At 47.9% G+C, this 27,245-nt stretch overlaps 1 protein-coding gene and 1 long non-coding RNA gene across 13 annotated transcripts in view; one reads left to right on the forward strand and one right to left on the reverse strand.

The window, feature by feature from the left end:
- LOC120407779 (T-cell acute lymphocytic leukemia protein 2-like) overlaps positions 1–27,245 on the forward strand; it is a 119,735-nt gene that overhangs the window by 42,666 nt on the left and 49,824 nt on the right. Inside the window, exons 1-2 of one of the 11 annotated variants that reach the window (XM_039543850.1) lie at positions 24,546–25,366; positions 25,649–25,768. The exons of 8 other annotated variants lie outside the window; for them this stretch is intronic. Coding sequence is in view for 1 of the 3 variants with exons in the window: in XM_039543846.1 (XP_039399780.1) it covers positions 25,649–25,688 (40 nt within the window). In the remaining 2 variants the exon portion in view is untranslated. Of the gene's footprint in view, positions 1–24,545; positions 25,367–25,648; positions 26,162–27,245 lie in introns of those variants that run through there. 2 more of the 11 variants (XR_005600247.1, XM_039543846.1) reach the window with 2 other exon arrangements.
- The window catches only part of LOC120407781, a 108,106-nt gene that overhangs the window by 26,765 nt on the left and 54,096 nt on the right, over positions 1–27,245 (reverse strand). The window lies entirely within an intron of this gene.

Consider the following 27,245-nt stretch of genomic DNA (forward strand, 5'->3'; position numbering starts at 1 on the left):
GGGAGCCTATACAGGAGAGATTGGCTCCACCTAAACCGAAGTGGAACCAGACTGCTGGCACTAAACATTAAAAAGGTTGTAGAGCAGTTTTTAAACTAGGAGATGGGGGAAAGCCGACTGCTGCAGAGGAGCATGTGGATCGGACACAGACTTCTCTTAGGGGAGAGTCTAATGATAGAGAATCTCCAGGTTATAGTCAGGAGCAGAGGATGGAAGAGGATAATGTAAGGGCCAGATCAGATGATAAACAGTAACATAAAAAAGAATCTGACACATCAGAAAATGGCAGAGGGACAAGTTTTTAAAGTGCTTGTACACAAATGCTAGAAGTCTAAATAATAAGATGGGTGAACTAGAGTGCCTTGTGATAAAGGAGGTGTAAACGGGTCGGACTCACCCCTGCGGCGCCTCCTGCTGGTGACTCCGGGGAATTAGCAGAGTCCAGTGTCCAGAGCGCCCTCTGCAGGCCAGTGATCTGCCTTCCAGCTACTGGCCCCCGTGTCCCTCCCAGGACCCCGGTGCCCCTTTAACTGGGTCTCCCCCTCTCAGGGACCCCCACCCTCTGTCCCCACCTTGCCTCAGTGTGTGGCCACTGCCAGTCATTGTCTAGCCCCCGCCCTGGGGCAGACTGCAGTATCAGCCTATTCATCACTGGCAAGGAGGGTTTGGACCTGCTGCTTTGGCCTACCCCTGGGCTGCCCTCTGCAACCCCCAGTACCTGTTAGCCCAATGCTAGGCTGCAGCCTGGGGCTTTCCAGGCTGGAGCTCCCCAGCTCCTCTGCCTTTCCCCAGCCCTGCTTCACTCAGGTACCTTACGTCCAGTTCCCTGCAGCCAGGCCCATCTCCCTCTACATGCAGAGAGAGACTCCCTTTTGGGCTTCTGTCTCACTGCCTCTTATAGGGGCCAGCTGGGCCTGATTGGAGCATGGCCACAGCTGAGCCTGCTTTCCCCAATCAGCCCAGGCTTCTTGCCCCAGCCTAAAGGCTGCTTTCTCCAGCCACAGCCCCTTCCCAGGGCTGTTTTTAACCCCTTCAGGGCAGGAGCAGGGTTCCATCCTGCTACAGGAGGATATGGATATAATAGGCATCACAGAAACCTGGTGGACTGAGAGCAATCAATGGGACACAATCATTCCGGGGTACAAAATATATCGGAAGGACAGAACAGGTCGTGCAGGGGGAGGAGTGGCACTACATGTGAAAGAAAGTGTAGATTCAAATGAAGTAAAAATCTTAAGCGAATCCACATGTTCCATAGACTCTCTATGGATAGAAATTTCATGCTCTAATAAAAATATAACATTAGGGATCTATTATCGACCACCTGACCAGGACAGTGATAGTGATGATGAAATGCTAAGAGAAATTAGATAGGCTATCAAAATTAAGAACCCAATAATAGTGGGGCATTTCAATTATCCCCATATTGACTGGGAACATTTCACTTCAGGACGAAATGCAGAGATAAAATTTCTCGATACTTTAAATGACTGCTTCATGGAGCAGCTGGTACGGGAACCCACAAGGGAATAGGCAACTCTAGATTTAATCCTGAGTGGAGCGCAGGAGCTGGTCCAAGAGGTAACTATAGCAGGACCGCTTGGAAATAGTGACCATAATACAATATCATTCAACATCCCTGTGGAGGGAAGAACATCTCAGCAGCCCAACACTGTGGCATTTAATTTCAAAAGGGGGAACTATGCAAAAATGAGGGGGTTAGTTAAACAGAAGTTAAAAGGTACAGTGACTAAAGTGAAATCCCTGCAAGCTGCATGGGCGCTTTTTAAAGACACCATAATAGAGGCCCAACTTCAATGTATACCCCAAATTAAGAAACACAGTAAAAGAACTAAAAAAGAGCCACCGTGGCTTAACAACCATGTAAAAGAAGCAGTGAGAGATAAAAAGACTTCCTTTAAAAAGTGGAAGTCAAATCCTAGTGAGGCAAATAGAAAGGAGCATAAACACTGCCAAATTAAGTGCAAGAGTGTAATAAGAAAAGCCAAAGAGGAGTTTGAAGAACGGCTAGCCAAAAACTCCAAAGGTAATAACAAAATGTTTTTTTAAGTATATCAGAAGCAGAAAGCCTGCTAAACAACCAGTGGGGCCCCTTGATGATCGAGATACAAAAGGAGCGCTTAAAGATGATGAAGTCATTGCGGAGAAACTAAATGGATTCTTTGCTTCAGTCTTCACGGCTGAGGATGTTAGGGTGATTCCCAAACCTGAGCTGGCTTTTGTAGGTGACAAATCTGAGGAACTGTCACAGATTGAAGTGTCACTAGAGGAGGTTTTGGGATTAATTGATAAACTCAACATTAACAAGTCACCGGGACCAGATGGCATTCACCCAAGAGTTCTGAAAGAACTCAAATGTGAAGTTGCGGAACTGTTAACTAAGATTTGTAACCTGTCCTTTAAATCGGCTTCGGTACCCAATGACTCAAAATTAGCTAATGTAACGCCAATATTTAAAAAGGGCTCTAGAGGTGATCCCGGCAATTACAGACTGGTAAGTCTAATGTCGGTACCAGGCAAATTAGTCAAAACAATAGTTAAGAATAAAATTGTCAGACACATAGAAAAACATAAACTCTTGAGCAATAGTCAACATGGTTTCTGTAAAGGGAAATCGTGTCTTACTAATCTATTCGAGTTCTTTGAAGGGGTCAACAAACATGTGGACAAGGGGGATCCAGTGGACATAGTATACTTAGATTTCCAGAAAGCCTTTGACAAGGTCCCTCACCAAAGGCTGTTACGTAAATTAAGCTGTCATGGGATAAAAGGGAAGGTCCTTTCATGGATTGAGAACTGGTTAAAAGACAGGGAACAAAGGGTAGGAATTAATGGTAAATTCTCAGAATGGAGAGGGGTAACTAGTGGTGTTCCCCAAGGGTCAGTCCTAGGACCAATCCTATTCAATTTATTCATAAATGATCTGGAGAAAGGGGTAAACAGTGAGGTGGCAAAGGTGGCAGATGATACTAAACTGCTCAAGATAGTTAAGACCAAAGCAGACTGTGAAGAACTTCAAAAAGATCTCACAAAACTAAGTGATTGGGCAACAAAATGGCAAATGAATTTAATGTAAAGTAATGCACATTGGAAAAAATAACCCCAACTATACATACAATATGATGGGGGCAAATTTAGCTACAACGAGTCAGGAAAAAGATCTTGGCGTCATCATGGATATTTCTCTGAAGATGTCCACTCAGTGTGCAGAGGTGATCAAAAAAGCAAACAGGATGTTAGGAATCATTAAAAAGGGGATAGAGAATAAGACTGAGAATATATTATTGCCCTTGTATAAATCCATGGTACGCCCACATCTCGAATACTGTGTACAGATGTGGTTTCCTCACTTCAAAAAAGATATACTGGCACTAGAAAAGGTTCAGAAAAGGGCAACTAAAATGATTAGGTGGTTGGAGGGGGTCCCATATGAGGAAAGATTAAAGAGGCTAGGACTCTTCAGCTTGGAAAAGAGGAGACTAAGGGGGGACATGATAGAGGTATATAAAATCATGAGTGATGTGGAGAAAGTGGATAAGGAAAAGTTATTTACTTATTCCCATCATACAAGAAATAGGGGTCACCAAATGAAATTAATAGGCAGCAGGTTTAAAACAAATAAAAGGAAATTCTTCACGCAGCACACAGTCAACTTGTGGAACTCCTTGCCTGAGGAGGTTGTGAAGGCTAGGACTATAACAGCGTTTAAAAGAGAACTGGATAAATTCATGGTGGTTAAGTCCATAAATGGCTATTAGCTAGGATGGGTAAGGAATGGTGTCCCTAGCCTCTGTTTGTCAGAGGATGGAGATGGATGGCAGGAAAGAGATCACTTGATCATTGCCTGTTAGGTTCACTCCCTCTGGGGCACCTGGCATTGGCCACTGTCGGTAGACAGATACTGGGCTAGATGGACCTTTGGTCTGACCCGGTACGGCCGTTCTTATGTTCTTATGTAGTCAGGAAGAACCTTGTGTGTTCTTAGTTTGATATAAATTTGATGCACAAATATTTTTATATAATCTTTTGTTCAATCCCTGATTTTAGATGTCATTTCTTCACACTTTATTCCATTTCCGTATGAGTTAGCTGCATTTTGATCAACATCTGAAATTGCAGCACTGTGTGACTTGTAGATATTTTTTTAATTTTATTTGTGTTACATACGCTCCTAGAGACCCCAACCAAGACTGGAGCCTGATTGTGCTAGGTGCACTGTACAAACAAGTTGTCAGAAACAGGCTGCTGCAATCTAAATAGACAAGTCAGAAAAAGATGGAGGGGGAAAGAGGCGCAGAAAGGTGAAGCCACTTGCCTATGGTCACATAACAGGTCAGTGACAGCTGGGAATAGATCCTAGGGCCTGGGTCCCATTCCAGTGGACCACACTTTCCTTACCTTGTTCTATAATAGTTATTCCTAGAATTCCACACTGTCATTTTGAAAATATTGTGCTATTTACTTTATTCTCCCTGTTGGCTGAAAGTTAATATTTGTCATTAAATGATGTCCTATATTTGTTTTAATATACATTTTGACTGTTTGTCTAAATGTGTCTATCTCTGCTGTCTTTCATTTCACTTTTACTGATAAAGTCATAGCATAATTTTGTGCAAAGAGGGTTATTAAAAAGGAACTATTTTGCTTGTTGATCAACCACTGCCATTCTAACTTTCCAATGAATTTAAGAAAAGCTGCACATGAAGGGCCAAATGTTTAAAAAAGCTCACCACCACCAGCTCCCATTCAGGTGCTTGAATAGCGGGGCAAGATTTTAAAACATGGTTTTAAAGCTACCATTAGGAACAGTGGAGAATCCCTGTCACCCACATTGGGAATACTCGGAGTTGCAGGGTTCTGAGCACGCTTGAAGATCCAGTCCATTTAGGTGCTAAAGTGAGAGCTCAGCTTTTCTGAAAATCTGGCCCCAGTTGAGGGTGCTGAGCACTTTGGAAAATCTGGCCTGCAATAGTTTGTGCTGGATCCTGTATCTCTTGCAGGAAAAGGTCCTTTGAGTTGTCCCTCCACCCCCAAGCTTTTAAAAATATGACTCGGAAGGCATTATTGTTGGCTGCTGCTCTCCAGTCACCTGTCCTGCTAGCAAAGACAGGAAGAAGTCACACTAATAAATCCCACTTTCTCTGCCATCCACATAAAGAAGTGCAGGTGCTTTGTATTATGTGCTTCCCTTGGAACAGTGTCTGTGAAGGAAGCACGGTTCATGGCCTTAAAAACAAGTGAACTTTAGCCCTCTGCTACTTCAGAAATCTTTCTGTTTATGGTGTGTGTCCCTTCTTTCTTTACGTAAAATTGCAAGGAAGAAAAAAAATCTGCATTTTGGCTGCCAATTTCTCCACAGTCAGGGAGCCAATCAGGTTTTTTTTGTTTGTTTTGTTCTTGCCTATGTGATATTACAGTGATCGGGTCTGTATAAAAACACAGACACAAAGTTCCAAAGATCAGATTGTCAGGGTAACGCCCATTTTCACTACTCGTGTCTGTCTTTTATTAGTTATTTGTGGAATGCTGTAAGTGTATGAGCCATCTCACAAAATTCTTGAGACAAACACCTCTGCCTGGAGAGGCTTAACCAGACCAATACGAAGCCAGAGACAACAGTTCACGTGTAAGTAGGTGTGAAAATGTTATCTGTGTCCTGCATAACAGCAGAGCAGATCCCCTCACCTAGTACAGAGACAGCTTCAATGACAGCCAGTTTACACCAGCTGTGGCTCTAACCTAATAGCGTCCAGCCTCTACTGTGATTCAATGTTATACACAGATGTACTATATCAAAAGAAATATGATGAGGTTCAACAAGGACAAGTGCAGAGTCCTGCACTTAGGACGGAAGAATCCCATGCACTGCTACAGACTAGGGACCGAATGGCTGGGCAGCAGTTCTGCAGAAAAAGACCTAGGGGTTACGGTGGACAAAAAGCTGAATATGAGTCAACAGTGTGCCCTTGTTGCCAAGAAGGCTAATGGCATTTTGGGTTGTATAAGTAGGGGCATTTCCAGCAGATTGAGGGATGTGATCATTCCCCTCTATTCAGCACTGGTGAGGCCTCATTTGGAGTACTGTGTCCAGTTTTGGGCCCCACACTACAAGAAGGATGTGGATAAATTGGAGAGAGTCCAGCGGAGGGCAACAAAAATGATTAGGGGGCTGGAGCACATGACTTATGAGGAGAGGCTGAGGGAACTGGGATTGTTTAGTCTGCAGAAGAGAAGAGTGAGGGCGGATTTGATAGCTGCTTTCAACTACCTGAAAGGGGGTTCCAAAGAGGATGGATCTAGACTGTTCTCAGTGGTACCTGATGACAGAACAAGGAGTAATGGTCTCAAGTTGCAGAGGGGGAGGTTTAGATTGGACATTAGGAAAAACTTTTTCACTAGTAGAGTGGTGAGGAACTGGAATGGGTTACCTAAGGAGGTGGTGGAATCTCCTTCCTTAGAGGTTTTTAAGGTCAGGCTTGACAAAGCCCTGGCTGGGATGATTTAGTTGGGTTTGGTCCTGCTTTGAGCAGGGGGTTGGACTAGATACCTCCCGAGGTCCCTTCCAACCCTGAGATTCTATGATTCTATGATTCTATTGATCTAGACTGTAGCAGGATACTGTAGTTAAAATATGAATAAGAGTTACAGAATCATCCAGGTCAGATCCATAACTAAGGAGGTTTGGGTGAAATCTTTTCCCAAGAAAACACCGTGCTAATGAAAGGTGAGTTGACATGATACAGTGTTTTATAAGGACAGGGTCACTGTAACGAGTGAGACTCACCACTGCGGTGCCTCCTGCTGTCATCCTGGCAATTAGCTCTTTCACAGCCTTGGAGCGCCCTCTGCAGGCCCCTATCTTGCCTCGCCATGTCCCTCCCAGACCCTGGTGCCCCTTTCCACTGGGGTTCTGCCCCTCGCAGTACCCCCACAGTCTTGAGGGGTCTCCCCTCCTGGGGGAACCCCCACCTTGCCTCAGTCTTGGCTACTGCCAGTCCCCATCTAGCCCCCATTCACTGGGGCAGACTGCAGTATGATTGCCACTCATCACTGGCAACGAGGGTTTGGGCCTGCTGCCTCTGCCTACCCGTGGGCTGCCCTCTGCAACCCCAGTACCTTTCTAAGGGCCCTTCCTTCGGCCTGCAGCCTGGGGCTCTGCTAGGCTGGAGCTCCCCAGCTCCCTGGCCCTTCCCCAGCACTGCTCCACCCTCGATACCTTCCTCAGCTCCCCAGGCAGCCTGGTCCCTTCCTCTCCAAAGGCTAGAGAGAGTGTGAGTGTCTGTGCTCCTGGCCCACTGCCGTCTTACAAGGGCCAGCCGAGCCCTGATTGGGGTGTAGCCAAGCTGAGGCTGCTTCCCCAATCAGCCTGGGAGCTACTTACTCCAGCAACAGCCCTCCCCTGGGCTGTTTTAAGCCGCTCCGGAGTCACTCATCCCAAGTTCCTGCCCAGCGTTGTTTCAGAATTCTATTTGAACCAATTGATTGATCTCCCAGTTTTTTTCCCCAACCCTAGGGGAATCAGAGCATCACACACGCAATGTAGTCATACTACTGTAACAGGACAAAATTATTGAAGAACACACTGTGACGGGTTCAGTCATAGAGACCCCATTGGGACTGTCACCTGACATGTTGAAATTACCTCTGAGCCCGTTTTCCCTGCCAGCTTGGGACTCCAGAACCCTGCCTTGTTGAGCCAGACACGCTAGCCTGCTGCAACACAGACTCAGGGTCTGGGCCATGCCCCCAAAGCTTCAGACCTGGGGCATGGGTACACTTGCAAATGTAGAGCGCTTTGAGTTAAACCAGCCTTCGTAGAGCGCAGTAGGGAAAGCTCTGCAGTCTGTCCACACTGACAGCTGCAAGTGCACTGGCGTGGCCACATTTGCGGCACTTGCAGCGGCATTGGGAGTGGTGCATTGTGGGCAGCTATCCCACAGAGCATCTCTTCTCATTCTGGCGCTCTGGCTTGTGGGAAGGGAGTGGAGGGTGTGGGGCATTCTAGGTCCTGTCCCAACGCCTCGTGATGCATCGGTTCGGATCCCAGCAATCCCTCTGCTTCCGTCCACAATTGGCACCATCTTTCAACGCATTTTGTACTGCACGCTCTGTCTTCCCTTTCGGTCTGCTTGAATGGAGCCCAAACTGCTGAGGAATATGCTGACGAGTCTCACCAGCATGTCACGTTTGGCAGTCGAGTTATTCCTTAAGATCCAAAGTGACAGTGAGGACTCTGACGATGATATCTACTCAAGTAATGCATACAACACAAGATTGCTTGTGGCATTCATGGACATGCTCACCACCATGGAACGGCGCTTTTGGGCTCAGGAAACAAGCACTGATTGCAAGTCTGGGATGATAAGCAGTGGCTGCAGAACTTTTGGATGAGAAAAGCCACTTTCATAGGACTGTGTGATGAGCTTGCCCCCACCCTGCAGTGCAAGGACATGAGATTGAGAGCTGCCCTGACGGTGGAGAAGGGGTGGCTATTGCAATCTGGAAGCTGACAGCTACCGATCGGTCACTAACCAGTTTGGAGTGGGGAAGTTGACCATTGGAATCGCGTTGATGTAAGTTTGCAGGGCCATTAATCGCATCCTGCTCAGAAGAACCGTGACTCTGGGTAACGTGCATGACATTGTGTCTGGCTTTGCACAAATGAGTTTCCCTAACTGCGGAGGGGCGATAGATGAGACGCATATTCCAATTCTGGCACCAGACCACCTAGCCTCCGAGTACGTTAATTGAAAGGGCTATTTCTCTCTGGTTCGCAAGGCTTGTGGATCATCGTGGGCGTTTCATTGACATTAACACAGGCTGGCCCGGAAAGGTGCATGATGAACACATCTTTCAGAACACTGGTCTGTTCAGGAAGCTGCAGGCCAGGACTTTTTTTCCCAGACCAGAAGATCACCGTAGGGGAAGTTGAAATGCCCATTGTGATCCTTGGAGACCTCGCTTACCTTTTAATGCCTGGCTCATGAAACCCTACACAGGGAGTCTTGACAGCAGCAAGGAGCAGTTCAGCAACAGGCTGAGCCAGTGCAAAATGACTGTGGAGTGTGCTTTTGGCCATTTAAAGGGCCGCTGGCGCTCTCTCTATGGGAAGTTGGACCTGGCCGATAACATCCCTACGGTTATAGCTGTGTGCTGTTTCCTCCATAACGTTTGTGAAAGGAAGGGTGAAAGATTCACTCAGGCATGGAACTTGGAGGTTCAACACCTGGAAACTGAATTTAAATAGCCAGAGAGCAGAGCTATTAGAGGGGCCCAGCACGGGGCTGCAAGGGTTAGGGATGCCTTGAGGGAGCAATTTGAGGCTGAAAGCCACCAGTAATGTCTGGTGTCCTACACGGGAGTGAAGTGCAGTGGTTCCAGTGTTAGTAGGAATCTGTGTTTGCTACGTATGATACACTGACTTGCAGTGCCTGTTGCTTTCCTGTGCTAAAGTATCTTTTACTTTATGCAATAATAAAGAATGTTTTCAAAGCAAAAAAATCCATTTATTGAAAAGAAACACAATTGCTTGGGAAACAGAAACGGCAAGGGGGTGGGGTGGGGAACGGTACAATCACAGATCTGTGTATGTCCTGTTATCATACTCAGCCTTCCTGTCTGGAGTGCTGTGCAGTGAGTGCTGCACTTCAGGATGGCTATACTGCATGGTGATGGGGCTTGAGTGCAGTGGGTAAGGGTTGTAGTTTTTGGGGCTGGGTGGTGAAGGTACAGGGGTTGGAAGCAGCTGGTGGCGATAAGACCCCGGATGTTGGGGAAAGTGGGTTGGAGGTGACATGGGGGCACAAGGGAAAGAGTTTTGGGACAAGGGCTGGGGTGGGGGGGTGGGCACAAAAGTGCTCTGCCGGGATGGCTACGAGCACCTGGATTGAGTCTGCTTGGTGCTCCATGATGCTTATCAGCCACTCCGTGCTTTAGTGCCGACGATCCGCATTCTGCTGGCGGACCCTCCTTTCACTCTCCCACCACTCCTGCCCTTTTTGATTTTCATTAAGGGAGTGCTGCATGGCTTCATGCAGCATGTCCTCTTTGCTCCTATGTGGCCTCTTCCTGATTCTTTGCAGCCTCTCAGCCAGTGATAGCATGGACGGCTGAGAGCTCAAGATTGCATCTGTAAAGGCAAAATGCAACTCTGTCACACCAGACAGAGCAATGATTCCCCCGTACTTAAGGAGGGCCAGCACACTCTACACAATAACATAATTTGCCCATCCCAAAGTGAGCACGCACAACCCACGGGAGCCCCAAAATGGTGAGTAAGCACAGGGTCCAGGGGGACTGATTCTTTCATGGCTGTACTGTCCTCTGGGGTTCTTTGCCTTGGAGAGAGCCAACAGCTGCAGTGGCCCCCTATACTGAACACTGTCCCCACACTTTCCACAGGATGAGTTTGTCCTGGAAGATATCTTGTTGCTGAGGGTGACCTGGGAAGCAAGGGAGGGTCTTCTTCTACAATGTGGCTTCCACCCTGGCCCATATGCAGCTTGCCTGTGTGCAGCAATGGTCCCCCCACCCCTCACGGCACAGTGGCGCAGACGTGTTTGCCTGACTGAGACAAGGAGCACAGCGGTGCTCACGAAATCTGCGCAAGCGCATTGCCCAAGTTCTTACTGAGACCTTTGAAGAGATCACTGAGGCCGATTACCATGATGTGAGAGAGCACATCAACACCCTATTCCGCAGCTAGGCAGGCACGCACCCCTAACCCTCCTCGCCCCAAGAGCCTGCACCGAACAACTTCCTTCCCAAAATAAAAGCCGCTTTCCGGGCACCTCCTCTGGTGTTTGTCCTTCCCCAAGCACCAGCCGCCGCGACTCACTACCCTCCTCCTGGCTGCATGCATCTAGGGATGCCGGGGTGTCATCTTCCTCCTCCTCAGCACCCTCGCTCCCGCTTTGCTCCTCCTTCTCCTTCTCCTCATGCCTTGTTGGACTGGGCTCTGAAGTGTCCATAGTGGTACTTGGAGTGGAGGGGGGGTCACTCCCAAGTATCGCGTCCAGCTCTTTGTAAAAACGGCAGGTCGCGGGGGCAGCACCGGAGCCGTTGTTTGCCTTGCAGGCTTTGTGGTTGGCATTCCGCAGCTCCCTCACTTTAACCCTGCACTGTATGGCCCCTTTCCATCATGTCCCTTGATATCTGCCCGAAGGTATCGTAATTCCTACAGCTGGAGCGCAGCTGGGACTGGACAGCTTCCTCCCCCCAAACACTGATGAGGTCCAGCACCTCGCCATTGCTCCATACTGGGGATCGCCCGGTGGGTGGAGGCATAGTCACCTGGAAAGATGCACTGAGAGCACTCCACGCCTGGCTGAGCAAACCGGAAGGGGATTTTCAAAATGCCCAGAGAATTTAAAGGGTGGGTCTGACGGTTGGTCACCTGAGGGCAGGGAAGTAGAGGTCAAACTGATGACCAGAGTGGCTAGAACAGGCATTGTGGGACACTTCTGGAGGCCGATCAGAGCACATTAACAGACCAGGGCGTCCACACTGGCACTCCAGTAGGGGCACATCAAATGTTATTCCACTCGCGGAGGTGGAGAACCGAGAGTGCTCCAGCTGCAGAGTCAGAGCGCTCTACGCGCCTCGCCAGTGTGGATGCGTCGTGAGTTAGAGCACCCGGGGCTGCTTTAATGCACCCTAACTTGCAAGTGTAGCCATGCCCTTTAACCAAAAACAGCTCAGCAGGTTACTTCTCTAGCTCCCAGACACCCAGTTCCCAATGGGATCCAAACCCCAAATAAATCCGTTTTACTCCGTATAAAGCTTATACAGGGTAAATTCTTAAATTGCAAGTAAACAGAGCCATTTACAGTTCATTGATTCTGAAGCACCCTTAATGGCTTCCACTTAATATGTTTACATCAGTAATACAAGTTTCTATCTTATTCTTTTATTAAAGTTAATAAATTTATACAAATGGCATGAACACACTCAGTAGATTATAAGCTTTGTAATGATACCTTACAAGAGAGCTTTTGCATAAAGCATATTCCAGTTACATTATATTCACATTCGTAAGCATATTTTCATAAAGCATATGGAGTGCAACGTCACACACCCCTAGATGTTCATGGCCCTTGCTGATAGGGTTAGGAGTCAGCTTCACTGAGATAACAAAGTGGGTCTCCTACTGTATAAGAGCTCGTAAGAGCTCATTCCACTGGAGCTCAAGCAGTGTCTGCTGCCTGTTTGAAAAACGTCCCTGTTTCTAGCTAGGCGAAGCTTGAGCTGCATATTTATAAGACACTTATTTGGTAGAGTCTTCCAGATTGGATGCCTGTTTCGGTTGGGCTGTCCTGCAGTCATTGTTTAGTTAGGATTCTTGCTATCCATCTCTGAGCAAGTAGACATTTGCTTGTTAGTCACCAAGTATGGAATCCATATGGACAATCTCTTGAAGAAGAAAGCCAATTGCTTACCGTACAGTAAGTGTGGTTCTTTGAGATGTATTGTCCACGTAGATGAGCACTCTTCTTCCCAATCACTATGGAGTCCCTCTATGAGAGTCTGTATTGGCAATGGAACTGAGGGATGGTTGGGCTCACTCTGCCCTTTCTGCCGTCATGTGGGGGAGCATGAGGATCTCTGGCAAAGGCATGGTACCAACCAGACTCTGCTGGCCAAAATCATCCAATGTCACACACATGGGGCCCTGGAATCTGTGTGAACAACACATCTCAAAAACATAGTTACTGTGGGATAAGTAACTGTTCTTTTCTGTTCCTGGCACTGCAGTGCGACTTTCGTCAAGACACGTCACCGCTCTGTGCCTCAGTTTCCCCTCCCACCTTTTCTCTGTCTTGTCTATTAAGATTGTAAACTCTTCAGGGCAGGGATTATCTCTGACTGTATTTGTATGATGTTTAGCACAGTGGAGCCCTTATCTCAGGTGTGATCTCTAGGTGTTGCAGTAATACATAAAACTAATAATGTCAAAACTTATTTGAGAAACTTGATCCAAAGTTTAAAAAAACACAGTTATAATTTACATAATTAAGAAGGCAGGAATACCCGAGTATTCAAGTGCTCCAGATTTTAGCCAGGTCTAATCCATATGCCATGCCGCCTCCACTCTGAGCATCATGTCACTGATGGATGCATAACTGTGTGATGTTGGTGATTTCAATATGAAATTTTAAATGTGTGTTCAGTGAGACAACTGCTGAGAAAGTGGGAATAATCTGGTGTGTACATTCATTTTTTAAAAATTTCTCTTAAGAACTGACACACTCGGGAATCTACAAATGCTGCTCTCTTCCATTCTCCCTGACTCAGCCATTAGCATGGCTGTTTCTACAAAAATAAACCCAACAGCCCCCTTTCCCACAAATCCGCTAATTAATGCTGCTTTTGGCTTTTTAGCCAGTCAGCTCCAGTCAAGAAAATCAAGACTCTTGAGTGTAGCTATAGTGCCATAGAATTGCTGTTTGACTTTTGTAGCCTCTCATCTTGAACTGACATTATACCCCACTTATCACTCTGCGTGTCAGGAGCCATATCTCAGCCTCTGGCATGGCAGCAGCAGCGTCTTTGGATGAAAAGTCTGTGTGTTTACTCTTCGGGCCGTTAAAATTGTCCCCCATTGTCAGCATTCAGGCTTGGTCGCCCGTTAGTAACAACCTTCCCAGCTGCACTGAAAGAGGGAATACTGAGCAAACACTGCATGGGCCAGCCGATTAAAAAGGTGCCAGTCGCTAGAGACAAGAGCTAGCCCGGAATAGTTATTTCGGGACACCATTATATGCATGTGGGTCTCAGCTTGGCTCCATGACTGATCAGACATATGGTGCCTGATCTCCTGGGGAATCTGTTTTTCTTTATTTGTAAACATGGGTGCCTTGACAATGATTTTTCTACATCCTTGTCAGCCTTAGCCCTAGAGAAAACATGCAGAAAGCCTAAGGGCTTCTCTACACACCATAATTGTACTCTTTCAACTAAACCAGGATAGTTAAAGTGGTACAATGCCCCCAGCTGAATGCAGGTGTACTGGTATAGCTGTTCCCATATGGGGAAGGGAATAAGCTATGCCAATATAAAACACCTTTATGCTGGTATAACTGCATCTGCACTCAGGGTTGTATCAACTTGACTATACTGGTAAAAAAACCACTCTTACCAGAGTAGTTTAGACCTGTCCAAATCTGTGTATTAGACCAGAGCTAAAAGTAAGAACAAAGTTTCAAGTCAGGTTTTTTTTGGTACATCCATTCTTCTTTTGCCTCGGTCTTTAATGAGGCTAATGAAGGGCTAAGGAATAGTGATAGAGGGACTGATGGGAATGAAGATATGGGGGTAGACATTACGGTATCTGAGGTAGAAGCCAAACTTGAACAGCTAAACGGAAGTAAATCGGGGGGCCCGGATAATCTACATCCTAGAATATTAAGGGAATTGGCGAGTGAAATTGCAAGCCCGTTAGCGATGATTTTTAATAAATCTCTAAACTCGGGGGTTGTACCGTTTGACTGGAGATTAGCTAATATAGTTCCTATATTCAAGAAGGGGAAAAAAAGTGACCCGGGTAACTACAGGCCTGTTAGCTTAACATCTGTAGTATGCAAAGTCATGGAAAAAATTTTAAAGGAGAGAGTGGTTACTGACCTTGAGGCCGATGGCAACTGGGACAAATTTCAGCATGGATTTACGAAAGGTAGATCGTGCCAAACCAACCTGATCTCCTTCTTTGAGAAAGTAACAGATTTTTTAGACAAGGGAAATGCGGTGGATCTAATATATCTTGATTTCAGTAAGGCGTTTGATACGGTACCGCATGAGGAATTACTGGTTAAATTGGAAAAGATGGGGATTGAAATGAAAATCCAGAGGTGGATAAGGAGCTGGTTAAAGGGGAGACTGCAGAGGGTCGTATTGAAGGGGGAACTGTCGGGTTGGAGGGGGGTTACCAGTGGAGTTCCTCAAGGTTCGGTTTTGGGTCCGATTTTATTCAATCTATTTATCGCTGACCTGGGAACCAAGAGTAGGAGTGGGCTGATAAAGTTTGCGGATGACACCAAGTTGGGAGGTATTGCAAATTCGGAAAAGGATCGGGATATCCTCCAGGGAGACTTGGATGACCTTGTAAACTGGAGTATTAGTAACAGGATGAAATTCAATAGTGAGAAGTGTAAGGTTATGCATTTAGGGATGACTAACAAGAACTTTAGTTATAAGCTGGGGACGCACCAGTTGGAAGTAATGGAGGAGGAGAAGGACCTAGGAGTCCTGGGTGATCGTAGGATGACTATGAGTAGGCAATGTGATGTGGCCGTTAAAAAAGCTAATGCGGTCTTGGGATGCATTAGGCGAGGTATTTCTAGTAGGGATAAGGAGGTGCTAGTCCCGTTATATAAGGCGTTGGTAAGACCTCATTTGGAGTATTGTGTGCAGTTTTGGTCTCCCATGTTTAAGAAGGATGAATTCAAACTGGAACGGGTACAAAGAAGGGCCACTAGAATGATCCGAGGAATGGAAAGCCTGTCGTATGAAAGGAGACTTGAGGAGCTCGGTTTGTTTTCCTTAACCAAAAGAAGGATAAGAGGAGATATGATTGCACTCTTTAAATATATCAGAGGGATAAATACCAGGGAAGGAGAGGAATTATTTCAGCTCAGTGCTAATGTGGACACGAGGACAAACGGATATAAATTGTCAGTCAAGAAATTTAGGCTTGAAATTAGACTAAGGTTTCTAACCATCAGAGGAGTGCAATTCTGGAACAGCCTTCCAAAGGAAACAGTGGGGGAGAAGGACCTCCATGACTTTAAGATTAAGCTAGATAAGTTTATGGAGGAGATAGTATGATAGGATAACGGGCTTAGTCAATAGGTCAATTAAGTGCCACACTGGTAATTAGTACAATGGGTCAATGATAGGATATTGTTAGCCTTTTTCCAGAGGGTATGGCTGGAGAGTCTTGCCCGCATGCTCGGGGTTCAGCTGACTGCCATATTTGGGGTCGGGAAGGAATTTTCCTCCAGGGTAGATTGGCAGTGGCCCTGGAGGTTTTTCGCCTTCCTCCGAAGCATGGGGCAGGGGTCGCTTGCTTAAGGAGTGGGTGGATCGGCTTATGTGGCCTGCATCTTGCAGGAGGTCAGACTAGATGATCATAATGGTCCCTTCTGATCTTGAATTCTATGATTCTATGATTCTACCTATAGTCACATGAGCCTATTTATTGTGCAGCCACGGAATCCACCCATGGCCACAGAACTGTGCTCAAGAATCTGAGGTTATGCAATAGCCATTCAAAACAACTGAATAATTTAGCTCTCAGATCTATGCGTCAAAAGAACATCTACAGTTGTGTGATTTATAATCCCAGGGAAGGACAGAGAGGAGGAGCCTGAGTAGTATGGTTGGCCAGGAATCTGATCTCTGTTTTATTCCTGACTGTATGTTTTATTCCTATGTCGGTGGTTCATAATGTGATCTCAGTCAAGTCACACAACCTGCCGGGCCTCAGTTTACGACCGACTTGTAGAATAGGACTTTTCTGCCTTGTGTGTGTATTGGAAGGCTTCATTCACTGTTTGTAAAGAGCTTTGGGATACTCTGATGGAAGATGATGTAGAAGAGAAAAATACTCCTATTTGCAGAACACAGTGACAGCGTTAGGTACCAAAGGTTAACTAAAATTAAAACATAAGGGGAAGCTGTGAAGTGGAGAGATAAAATGTACTTATTGTATTTTCTGGTCCATTAGGATCTTCCCGAAGTAAAATTCACTAGTGCTGTGACAAGGGTGAGTGTAGCAATGATGGCTGCAGTTACTCAGTGCCTAGGTGACTTTGAATAGATCTGGTTAGAAAAATTTAGAATAGTTTGAAATTTTGATGACAAATGATGGCATCCATGTAATAAAAACCTGACTGCTAGAATCTGGACAGAGATCAGCAGCTCATGATTTACAATCAGACATGTGCCCACAGTTGATTTAGAAGAGAAAGGTCGTCTCCCTTAAGTGGGCAATGTTCTGTGGGCACATGTGGGCTAACAGGGGAGTTTTGAGTGGGAGTTCCCATTGGAGGAGCCAGGTATCTTGTGTTTGCGTCTGTCTTTGGGGTGCTTGTGTCTCTCTCTGTCGGCAGACTGACTGCTGCCCCTGGGGCGGGGAGGCGGAGGAGAGAGGGGGGCCTAAGCGGCCGCCCAGCCAGCAGGCAGCAGGCACTCTGCCAGCGCCCGCCCCAGCCCCGGCCAACAGGGCGGCTAAGAGGGAGAGTTTGGAGTTTGAGGAGAGGAGGAGCCAGGTAAGAGAACACCGCAGCAGCCAGCAGCAGCAGCCAGCCAGCAGCCAGCCAGCAGGCACACTGAGGATGAGATGAGATGAGCAGCAGCTGTGTGTGGGGTAGGCGGGGACCCAGAACAGTACTATATATGCATATATATGCCTAATAGAGCGCTTGGAGAGGAAAAGATCAGGGAGAGAGGGAGGCAGAGAGCCTGATAGAGAGAATGATAGAGAGGGGGAGAGAGTTTGAGAGGCTGATGGAGCAATGGCAAGCAGGAACTGGGGGGGGGGGGGGGTGGGTCGGGGGGGGGGGGGGGGGAGGGGGGGGAAGGGAAGATGGGAAGTGAGGAGATGGGAAGATGGTGCAGAAAAGGTGTGAAGGAGGGAAGGAAGGGAGAGGAAAGAGGCCAGTGAGGAGGGGAAAAGAGGGAGGAGGAGGAGAAGAAGGAAGGTGGACAGCACAGGGTGGACAGCTAGGAAAGGAGAAAAGAGCGCGGGCCAGAGCGAAAGAGGAGAGGAATAGTCAAGGAAAAAGTGGAGGAGGAGGGAAGAGACAGGGGAGGGGAAGGGAGGGGGGACAAGGAGGGATGGGAGGAGAATGGGGGGGGAAGGAGGGGGGGGGAGGGGGGAGGGGGAGAGGGACCGGGGAGGGCCAGGCAGGGGCAGGCCCATTGGGGGTGAGGATTGGTGATTGAGGGTGAGGCCTGAGACCAGACAGGCCACTGTGAAGGGGGATGTGTGGAAGAGGTGTGCTAAATACCGGGGTGAAAAAAAGAGGAAAAAGGGGCTGAAGGAGGAAAAGGATTCCTAAGAGAGGGGGTCAAGTAGGAACGAATGACACAGCTAGAGAGAGACGAGAGGATCAGCTAGATTCTATGCCAGGGGAAACGTCGCAGGAGAGGAGGTTGAGCTCAAGGTGGGAGAGGCTCAGGTGATCTTCAATCTAGGGAAGGACAGGGAGGAAGGGCGAAGGGGAGGGAGAGGAGATGGTGACGTTTAAAGGAGTGAGGAGGATGTGGGAGAGGAAGGAGGGGGGGGGGGGGGGGAGGCTTTGGGGACAGGGGCTTGGAGGGAGGGATGTTCTCCAGGATGGGGGGAACCTAGGTAGGGGAGGAGGACTTCTAGAGGCAGCTGGCTCACTCTGATTAAAAGAGCTTTAAACTAGACACTGGGGGGGAGAGGCTTCAGGTAGGTGAGGACAACAACAAGACAACAACACCCAAGAGGGGGACAACATAAGCAAGAGAGAAGAGAAGGAGGAGAGAGGGGGGGAGTGAGAAGAGGGAGGAAGGGTAGACACTACAGGGAGGGTTGGAGTAAACTGAAGTAGGAGGTCCCAAGAAAAAAAGAGAAAAAGAGGGGGAGAAAAACAAAAAAAATAGAGACAAAAAGAAAGAAGATTAGACACTGGCAAAGGGAACAAAAATGAGATGTAGGTCCGGGAAGGAACCGGAAAGTGTAGGAATAACAGAAACATGGTGGGAAGTAGGGGTGAGAAACATGGGGGAATGGAGCTAAGAAGGAGGGAGGGTAGTGGGAGAAGGGTAAGGAAGGTGGGTGAGGTGAGGTGATGCATGAGATGAAATGTAATGATGTATGGTAAATGAGCAATGGACAATGCAATGGGCACATGGGGAATGGGGGAATACAGAGCCTCACCCGTGATAGGTCAAGGGATGAGAGTGATTGAGAGATGGGAGATGAGGAGAGAAGATTTTAAGGAGGGAGCTAGAAGAGGAAGAGGAGGTCTTTAAAGTGTTTAAGGAGGTAAACACTAATAGGAACTGCTTGATCATGGGGACTTTAATACTGAATATATATTAATAATAAATGATCTCTATAATATTCCTTCTCATAATTAGCTAATGAATTACATGACAGAATTGGGGGGAATTTTTTGATTTGGATTTTTATGAGAGGATTGAATTTGTTTGGAGATTTGATGTTGACATTTTTGTGATGTGAGGTTGTGACTGACTTGTATGGATGTGACCAAATAAGAGAAATAAATGGGAGGATAATCAATGAGAAATAATGAGGACAAATGACTAGTTTTGGGAAGGGCTAATTTTAATAAATTGGGGAGAAGTGGATTGGAGGAAATTAAGTGGGGAATTGAAGGGATGGGGTATTTAGGATCTATAGGGGGGAGCAGGTTGAGGGAGTTGGCAGGTTGTTTGGTTTGCAAGAGGCAGAGTTGGAGGAGATCCGAGAAGGAGAGAGAGCAGGGCTGGGTGAGTAGAGCAAAGGGGAAAAAAGGAAGGAAAAAGCGAAAGGAAAAAAAGAAAGAAGAGGAAAAAAAAAAAGAGGGAGAAGGGTGAGAGAGGGAGCAAGAAGCTTAGAAGGTGAGGCAGCGGAGGCTTGAGGGGAGGCAAAGAGAAGTGAAAAACCAATAAGAATGAGAAGTTAATAAAATAAAAGGGAAAAAAAAAAAGAAGTAAAAAGAGAAAAACCAAAAATAAAAAAGAAGAAAAGGAAGAAGGAGAAGGAAAGGATAATGGAATAGATTTAAATATATCTATGGAATGAGGATAATCTGGGAATGAAGGAGGCTAATGAACTTAATGAGGGGAATGAAGGGATGAAGGAAGGGGAAGGAGATGACGAGGTAAATGGTAGAAGGGGGGTAGAGAAACTATAGGATAATAAAAGAGATAAAATAATCTTCAAATTGAAAAATCATTAAAATAAAATAAATCGAGGTATTATAAAAAGAATAATCCCTAAATTAATAAATAATAATAAATAAATAAATTTGGATTAAATTATTGGGAATTATAAATGATAAAATCTAATTTAAGGGAAAAAAAAGTAGTGGAAAAATGGAAAAGAGAGTGTTCAAAAAAGTATGAAAAATGTTGGAAAAAAATCTGTAAAAAGAGAAAACATGAGAAAAGGATGGCATGGAAAACAAAGTCTAGATGGGGGAAATATTGAAGGCACATAGGAAGATCATAGATTACAGAACCATTTAAATTTTTGAAATTTACAAAAAAATTGTGGCTCTTTAAAGTAACAGATTTTTTTGAAAGAGACAATGATAATGAAATTAAAGTGAGGAATTGGATATGGAAAAGGAAAAGAAAAAAAATGAAAAAATTGGGGAAATTGGGGATGAAGAGAGGGGGAATGGAGAGGAAGTGAAGGAGGAAAAGGGAGGGAGAGAGGAGGGTGGGGAGGTGGTTGGGAGGGGGTTGAAGGAGGGTTTTGGGGTTTATTCAAGGGGGTCCTTTGACAAGGGTTTATTTGGACTTTTATTTGATCTGGATTGGGCTGACCTTTATTGGTATTGCCAGGGTGGGTTGAGAAGATGTGGGGATATGGATAGAGTTCATGATATTTTCTCTATGGGAGATTTAGAGATAGAGTAAGAGGATATTCTCCAGGGGTATTTAGATGACATTAGTAACTGGGATGAAAGTAAAGGTTATAAGTTGTAAGTGAATAGGATAGGAAACAGAGTAGGAATGTTGATTAGGAGTCGAGGAGAGATGGAGGAGGAGGGATGAGTTGGAGAGTGGGGAGGAGGAGGGAGATGTATGGTGATGTTGATCGTGAAGGGAGTATGCATTGGGGCAGGGTGCTAGATAGGGTCTTAGGTTGTAAGTGGTTGTAGGATTTGGGATATTTCTAGTAGGGATAAGGAGGTGCTAGTATGGTTAAGTATGTTTTGGGAGAACTCGAAAGAAGTATTGTGCAGCTTTTTTCTGGGATGATGTTTGAAAGATGAAAGGAAAGAAGGGAGAAAGGTTTGAAAGGAGGGGGAAGGAGAGGAGAAGGAGAAGGAGAGAAGAGAAGAGAGGAGAGAATATTGAGAAGATATTTTAGAAGGATAAGAGGAGATAGGATAAGATATCATTCAGATAAATACCAGGGAAGGGACGAGGAGGAAGGAGGGACAAAGAATTCAGAACAGCAGACAGCTAGATAGGAGGTTTTTCAGGGGAAAATGTCAGGATACTTGAACAGGGAGTTTGAAATTGGAGGGGGAAAACAGGTGGGGAGGGGGAATGAGGGAAGATGTGGACTTCCAGGACTTTAAGGAGGGAGATATGGAGTAGATGTTATGATAGGATTGTAAGATATAGATATAACAATGGTCAATAGGTCAATAATAAGTCAGGTATGGGGTAAATAGTATGGGAGGTCACTGGTATATAACAATGGCTTGAGAGGTTTGTATGAGGGTTTTCAAGGTTCTTGGGGGGTTCAGGGGCAATTGAGATTTGGGTTTTGGATGGAGGAATCCAGGGAAGAAGTGAAGATGGGGCAAGGGGGAAGATTGCCCTCGGGGGTGGGAGGGCATGGGGCAGGGGTGGCTTGCTGATGGGGTGGAGGTCTGGAAGGAGTGGATCTTGCTTATGTGACCTGCATCTTTCATTCTATGGATTTATGATTCTATGATTCTATGATTCTGGATGATGTCCTATGTTTTCAGTGTTAACAAACAGGTGTGTGTTTATCTCCTGGAAACTCCATTACTCTGCTGCAGGCTGTGGTTATTCTGTCCTCCTCCGCCCTAAAGGAAATTTTCTGGAAATAGCTTTAATAACACAGGAGGCTGGGAGACAAGCTAACGCCTGGTATCACTTCTCAAGTCCAGTCATAAATTTGTGCTTGTGGATTTAGCAGACCTATGACTGTGTACTGAGCCAGCAGTGGGAGAGAGTAGACTGGCCTTTATTCTCTTTATACGTTCATTTCCTTCAGGCAACGTACTGAGCCATAGTGGACAGGTAGCTGCCATTATTACAATTGCTTCTTATTAGTTTATCCAACTGGGCACTTGGAAACTCCCCTAACTAAGGAACAGATTTGGCCACCCTTATGTTGAGTAATGCCTGACTCTGTGGTTCGTCCTGCTTATTCCAGTGGGACTACTCAGGCCCTGATTAGAGAGGGAGTCTTCTGCAGAGACAAATTGTTCGGGTTGTTCCAGTGTTGAGCCCTCCCCTGGGAGGTGCTGGGCGCTTTCAACAGCAGCAGAGGGGCTCTCAACGCTACTCTGGCCGCACGGCCTCCAGGACAAGTCAGTTTGTCATTTCACTTCTCCGCTTGGAAAAGAACAGTGGGGAGGAACGGAACAAGGGACGAATGTTTTTCTCTGGGTGCTATTGCTGCCGCCTCAGGAATGGATCAGGGCGCTGCCCCCATTACGCTTGTCTGAAGTCAGGATATTCTACTAAATGCTGCATCTACGGGACTGGTCCAAAGTCCATTGAATGCATGGGGGGAGGGGGTCAGTGGCGGATTAGCCATTGGGCCTATGGGGCCCGTGCCCAGGGGCAGTGCTGGGTGGGCAGGATGGCACAGAGGTGGGGGAAGCACCCCACGTCCCCGACCCCGCTCCTTGGCGGCCAGATGGGGGAAACACCCGGGCCCCTGACCCTGCTCCCCGGTGGCTGGGCAGGGGAAACCCCCGTGACTCCAGACCCTGCTCCCCAGCAGCAGCCAGGAGGCAGCGGGGGAAGCCCAAGTGCCCCCCAGCCCCAGCAGCAGTTGGGGGCGGTGGCAGGAGAAGTCCCCAGCACCCCCTGACCACAGCAGAAGCCAGGGAACAGCAGGGAAGCCTCCATCACCCCCCCCCCATTCCCGTCAGAAGCCAGGGGGTAGCTGGGAAGCCCCCAGCACCTCCTGTCCCTGGCAGAAGCAGGGGGACAGCCAGGGCTGGTGCTACCATTAAGGCGAACTAGGCGGTTGCCTAGGGCACCAAGATTTGGGGGTGCCAAAAAGCGGTGCCCCCAATTTTTTTTTTACAGCGGTTCCTCCCTGAGCGCGTGGTCGCTGCTCCACTTCTCCTGCCTCCCAGGCTTGCAGCACCAATCAGCTGTTTGGCGCCGCAAGCCTGGGAGGAGAATTAGAGCAGGGCTGCTGTGCCTGGGGAGGACGCAGAGCAGAGGTGAGCTGGGGTGGGGAGGTGCTGCACAGCTCCTGGCGGGGGGGGAGCCTCAGGGCAGGGGGGAGCTGCCGCAGGGGTGAGGGCGCCTCAGGGTGGAGGGGGGCGGGGAGCTGCCGCAGGGCGTGGGGGCGGGGGGGCACAAGGTGGAAGTTTCGCCTAGGGCGCGAAACTTCCTTGCACCGGCCCTGGGGACAGCAGGGGAAGCCCCACTACTGGGACCCCCTGCTGCTGCCCCAGGACTGGAGGAGGTCTCGCTTCCTGCTGTGGCCTCAGGAATGGGGGGGGGGACAGCAGGGCGGGTGCAAGGATGTTTCATGCCCTAGGCAAAACTTCCACCTTGCGCCCCCCCCTCCCCAAGCCCTGTGGCAGCTCTCCACCCCCACCCTGAGGCGCCCCCACTGCGGCAGCTCCCCCACTGCGGCAGCTCCCCCTGTCTGCCCTGAGCACCCCCCCCTACCGCAGCAGCTCCCCTTAGCCCGGGGAGCCGTGCGGCAGCTCCCCAGCTCACCTCTGCTCCATCTCCTCCGTCGCGTGGAGTGGCACGCCGTCGTCGCTCCACTTCTCCTGCCTCCCAGGCTTGCAGCGCCAATCAGCTGTTCAGCGCCGCAAGCCTGGGAGGGAGAGAAGCAGAGCGGGGCAGTGTGCTCAGGGGAGGAGGCGGACCAGAGGTGAGCTGGGGCGGGGAGTGGTTCCCCTGCATGCCGTGCCCCCCCTTACTTGCTGCAGGAGGCCCTCCCCACACACCCCTACCCCAGGTCTCTCCGCCTAAATGTCGACGATGACTGGGGCGGGTGAAGATCCAGCCGCCGCAGTCGCCGCCGAAGGACTGGAAATGCCCCCCAAATGCTAGCGCCCTAGGTGACCGCCTAGGTCACCTAATGGGTTGCACCAGCCCTGGGGGACAGAGCTTCTCTGGTCTTGGGGCCACAGTGCGGAGACAGAATGGGAGGGACCCTGAGTGGAGCAGGGGTGGGGCCCAGGGGAAGGGGCAGAGAGGGGTGGGAGAGCCCCCCATTTGCTCTGGCCCAGGGCCCCAGGAAACCTTAATCCACCTCTGGGAGGCGGGAGGCGGGGTCGTCTTACTATTGATATCAGTGGGGTTGTGATTGGAGGGGGATGGGGAACAGCCAGGGCACATGCTGGTTAACAAATGCTGCATGACACTGGAATGTGATAGAAGGAAAGAGCAACAAAGGAAACAGGAGCCAGGGAGCCCTCTCGTATTCCTGGCTGGGAGCGTGTATGTGTGTGTGTGGGGGGGGGGGAGATGGGGGGTAAGGCTCTGAGCATGGGGGGTTCCTTTAAAAGGTTTCCAAAGTTGGGGGAGGGAGGTTATAGCAAAACCCCTGGCTGTTTCCCTAAGCAGGAGTCACAACAGAGCCTCTTGCAAACAGCTGCCTGGCTTTGTGTGAGGCGGGGAGGGAAGGGAAGGGCTGCAAGGGGCTCAGAAAGCCCAGGGGTCTGTCTGTTAGAGATGGGGTTTACTTTTTGGAGGGGGAGCGGTAAAACGTGCGAGAGAAACAAAGCCCCTGTGGGCCAGACCCTCAGCTGGTGCAAACTGGTGCAGTGCTGGTGACTTCATGGTGCCTTACACCAGAACAACACGTTTCTACCCTTCCAGATCATTTGAATCCCAGCAATAATTCAAACAATGAGAGAGTGAAAAACAGAGACTGGGTGATTCCAGGATATTCTCCCCTAGGCACCAGGCTCCCAATCCCTGGATAGTTGGGACGCAAGCAGGGGGCTTTATTTATAGAAAAATTGGTGGGGGTGGGCATGCTTGGTGAGTGGGAAATGAGTTACCGTGATAAGCCCTTTGACTGTATTTTATTTTACTGAGGTTCTTAACAAATAATCTTTCTGCAATGAGAACCGTCCTTATCAGGCCAATGCAGATTGTCTGAAATCCTTATCTCCACGGGCCAGTTAGCTGGAGTGATCCCCTTTCCACCGTGAATAGGGAATGGAGAGCCAAGCACAAGCCCTCCCCTCCTGCCTTCCAATCAATGCCATTTACTGGCAATGAACCAAACGTCTCTGATTTCCAACCTCATAAATAACATGAGGGCTACAGAACTGAACTGTCCTCGATTGCTGAGCGGCTGTTCAGCAGTGCAAACAAATGGAGCGGGAGAGAAGGGAGGGTGCTCGCTACAGGGTGTCCTTTTCCATAAAAGAAACAAGCAACACATCAGGTTAGTTACAGGAATAACATCCATTTCCCCCCACCCGCTTGCTACTCCACACACCACCATTCTAGTCACTTGTGTCTATCGGAGACTGTCCGCAGTGGCCCTGAGGTTGAATGTGTTTCCTTGGCATGGCAATTGCTCCACACCTCTGCTGGGTGCTGGAGCAAGCAGCCACAGTTGTTTGTGGGACGGAGGGGGTGGGGGGGTTGAGATTTATGATGAGAAATGTACCTGCTGCTCAAGTGAAGCTTTTCTTTCCTTTCTCGACCATTTTGTTTTTTCCAGGGAGGTACCTGGGGAATGGATGGCAGTTAAAGGGATCTGAAACTCCCCGGGGCACAAAGACGTGGAGAAAGAGTGATGGTGACTGAGAAGAAGTTTTATTGACCCACTGCAAAGTTCAGGGTAACATCCGAAAGGGTCTGCCTGCAGGAATATGGGATGGAGACAACAGATGCTGCTCTTGTGTGTTCATTTAGCAGCATAATTGTTCTCAGTGAAAATGTTCTTTGTCCCAGGGACATCGTGAGAAGCCAGACACGTAGGGCTTCTAGCTCCTCATTCCAGGAGTGGCAGTGTGGTCAAGGGGGCAGAGACCTGGCATGGGCCTTAGAATGTCTGGGTTCTATTCCTGGCTCTTTCATTTACCCAATGTATGACCGTGGCAAGTCACTTCACCTCTCAGTGCCTCTGTTTCTGTGTGTTGCCTATTTGGATTTTAAGCTCTTTGGGGAGGGATCATTCTTTGTTTATGTACAGTGCCTTGCACAATGGGGTCTCAAAACACTACTGTAATACAAATAAATAATAATAATAGAGTGGTCCCATGAATTCCAGCGGACCTATCCCTGGAGTAAGGTGGTATTTTGTGTTAGGGTATCACAGTCTGACCCTCATTCTGAAGATATCTGGACAAAGTCAAAATGGTAAGGGTGACATGGAGAACTATGTCAATAGCAGAGCTGGGCTTCAGCCACTTCACATGGATACAAAGCTGAACTCTCCCAAAGTTCAGGAGTGTTTGGACCCAGGGATTTGGCGTAGCTTCTTCTAGAGAACCAGACCAGCTGCTGCATTTGGATTTGAATGTGAGTTATACCAAAGTTCAGGGGGAGTTTTTGTCTTTATGAGCATTTGTCTGCTTCCCCTCACTGTGTGGTATATGGCATCTTACAAGGTGTATTGGAGAGTCATAGATTGTGAGTCCAGAAGAGGGACCGTTATGATCCCCTTGTCTGACCCCCTGCACAGCACAGGCCAGAGAATTTCCCCTGGTGACTCATCAATCAGGATCAGATTGGACCCCTGGTTTCTGCAGCTCAGAGTTAGAGAGCCAGCTGGTGTAAGTGGCCATAGCTCCGCTGAAGCTGACTTATACCAGAGGGGGATCTGGCCCAGAGAGCATATCTAGAAAAAGATGCTAACGGCAGTTTCTCACCCCTTGTTGGTTTTCATTTTGCCCTAAAAAAGAAGGAAAGCTCCCTTCCCTGTTACATGAATTGGAGAAAAAATAAAACAGGCAGGACGTCTTCCTTCTGTTGACACTCTGTCCATTTCACAGATCATTCTGCATCATGATTTATTAACACTTACTGCTAATCAGGGAGGAGAAAAAAGAAATCCCACTTACAATGTGTTTGGGTGACGATTGTGGATGGCCGCTTGCAGCCCAGCCCAAGACAGACAGCAGCGGTGGGGGAATGTGGTCAGGGGGCACCAGTATGTCAGGACCTAGTTGGGACTAAGCCATAAACATGAACAAAGGCTCACAAATTAGTCCCAGGTGATTATAAAGGGGAATCTTTAATGTTGGATTGAACCAAAAAAAAAAAGCCTTTTCTTCTGGGGAATCCAGCTTCTGTTTGCCAGGATGGTTCATGGT

This window comes from Mauremys reevesii, linkage group 6 (genome assembly GCF_016161935.1).
Source record: "Mauremys reevesii isolate NIE-2019 linkage group 6, ASM1616193v1, whole genome shotgun sequence".
Classification (NCBI taxonomy): domain Eukaryota; kingdom Metazoa; phylum Chordata; order Testudines; family Geoemydidae; genus Mauremys; species Mauremys reevesii.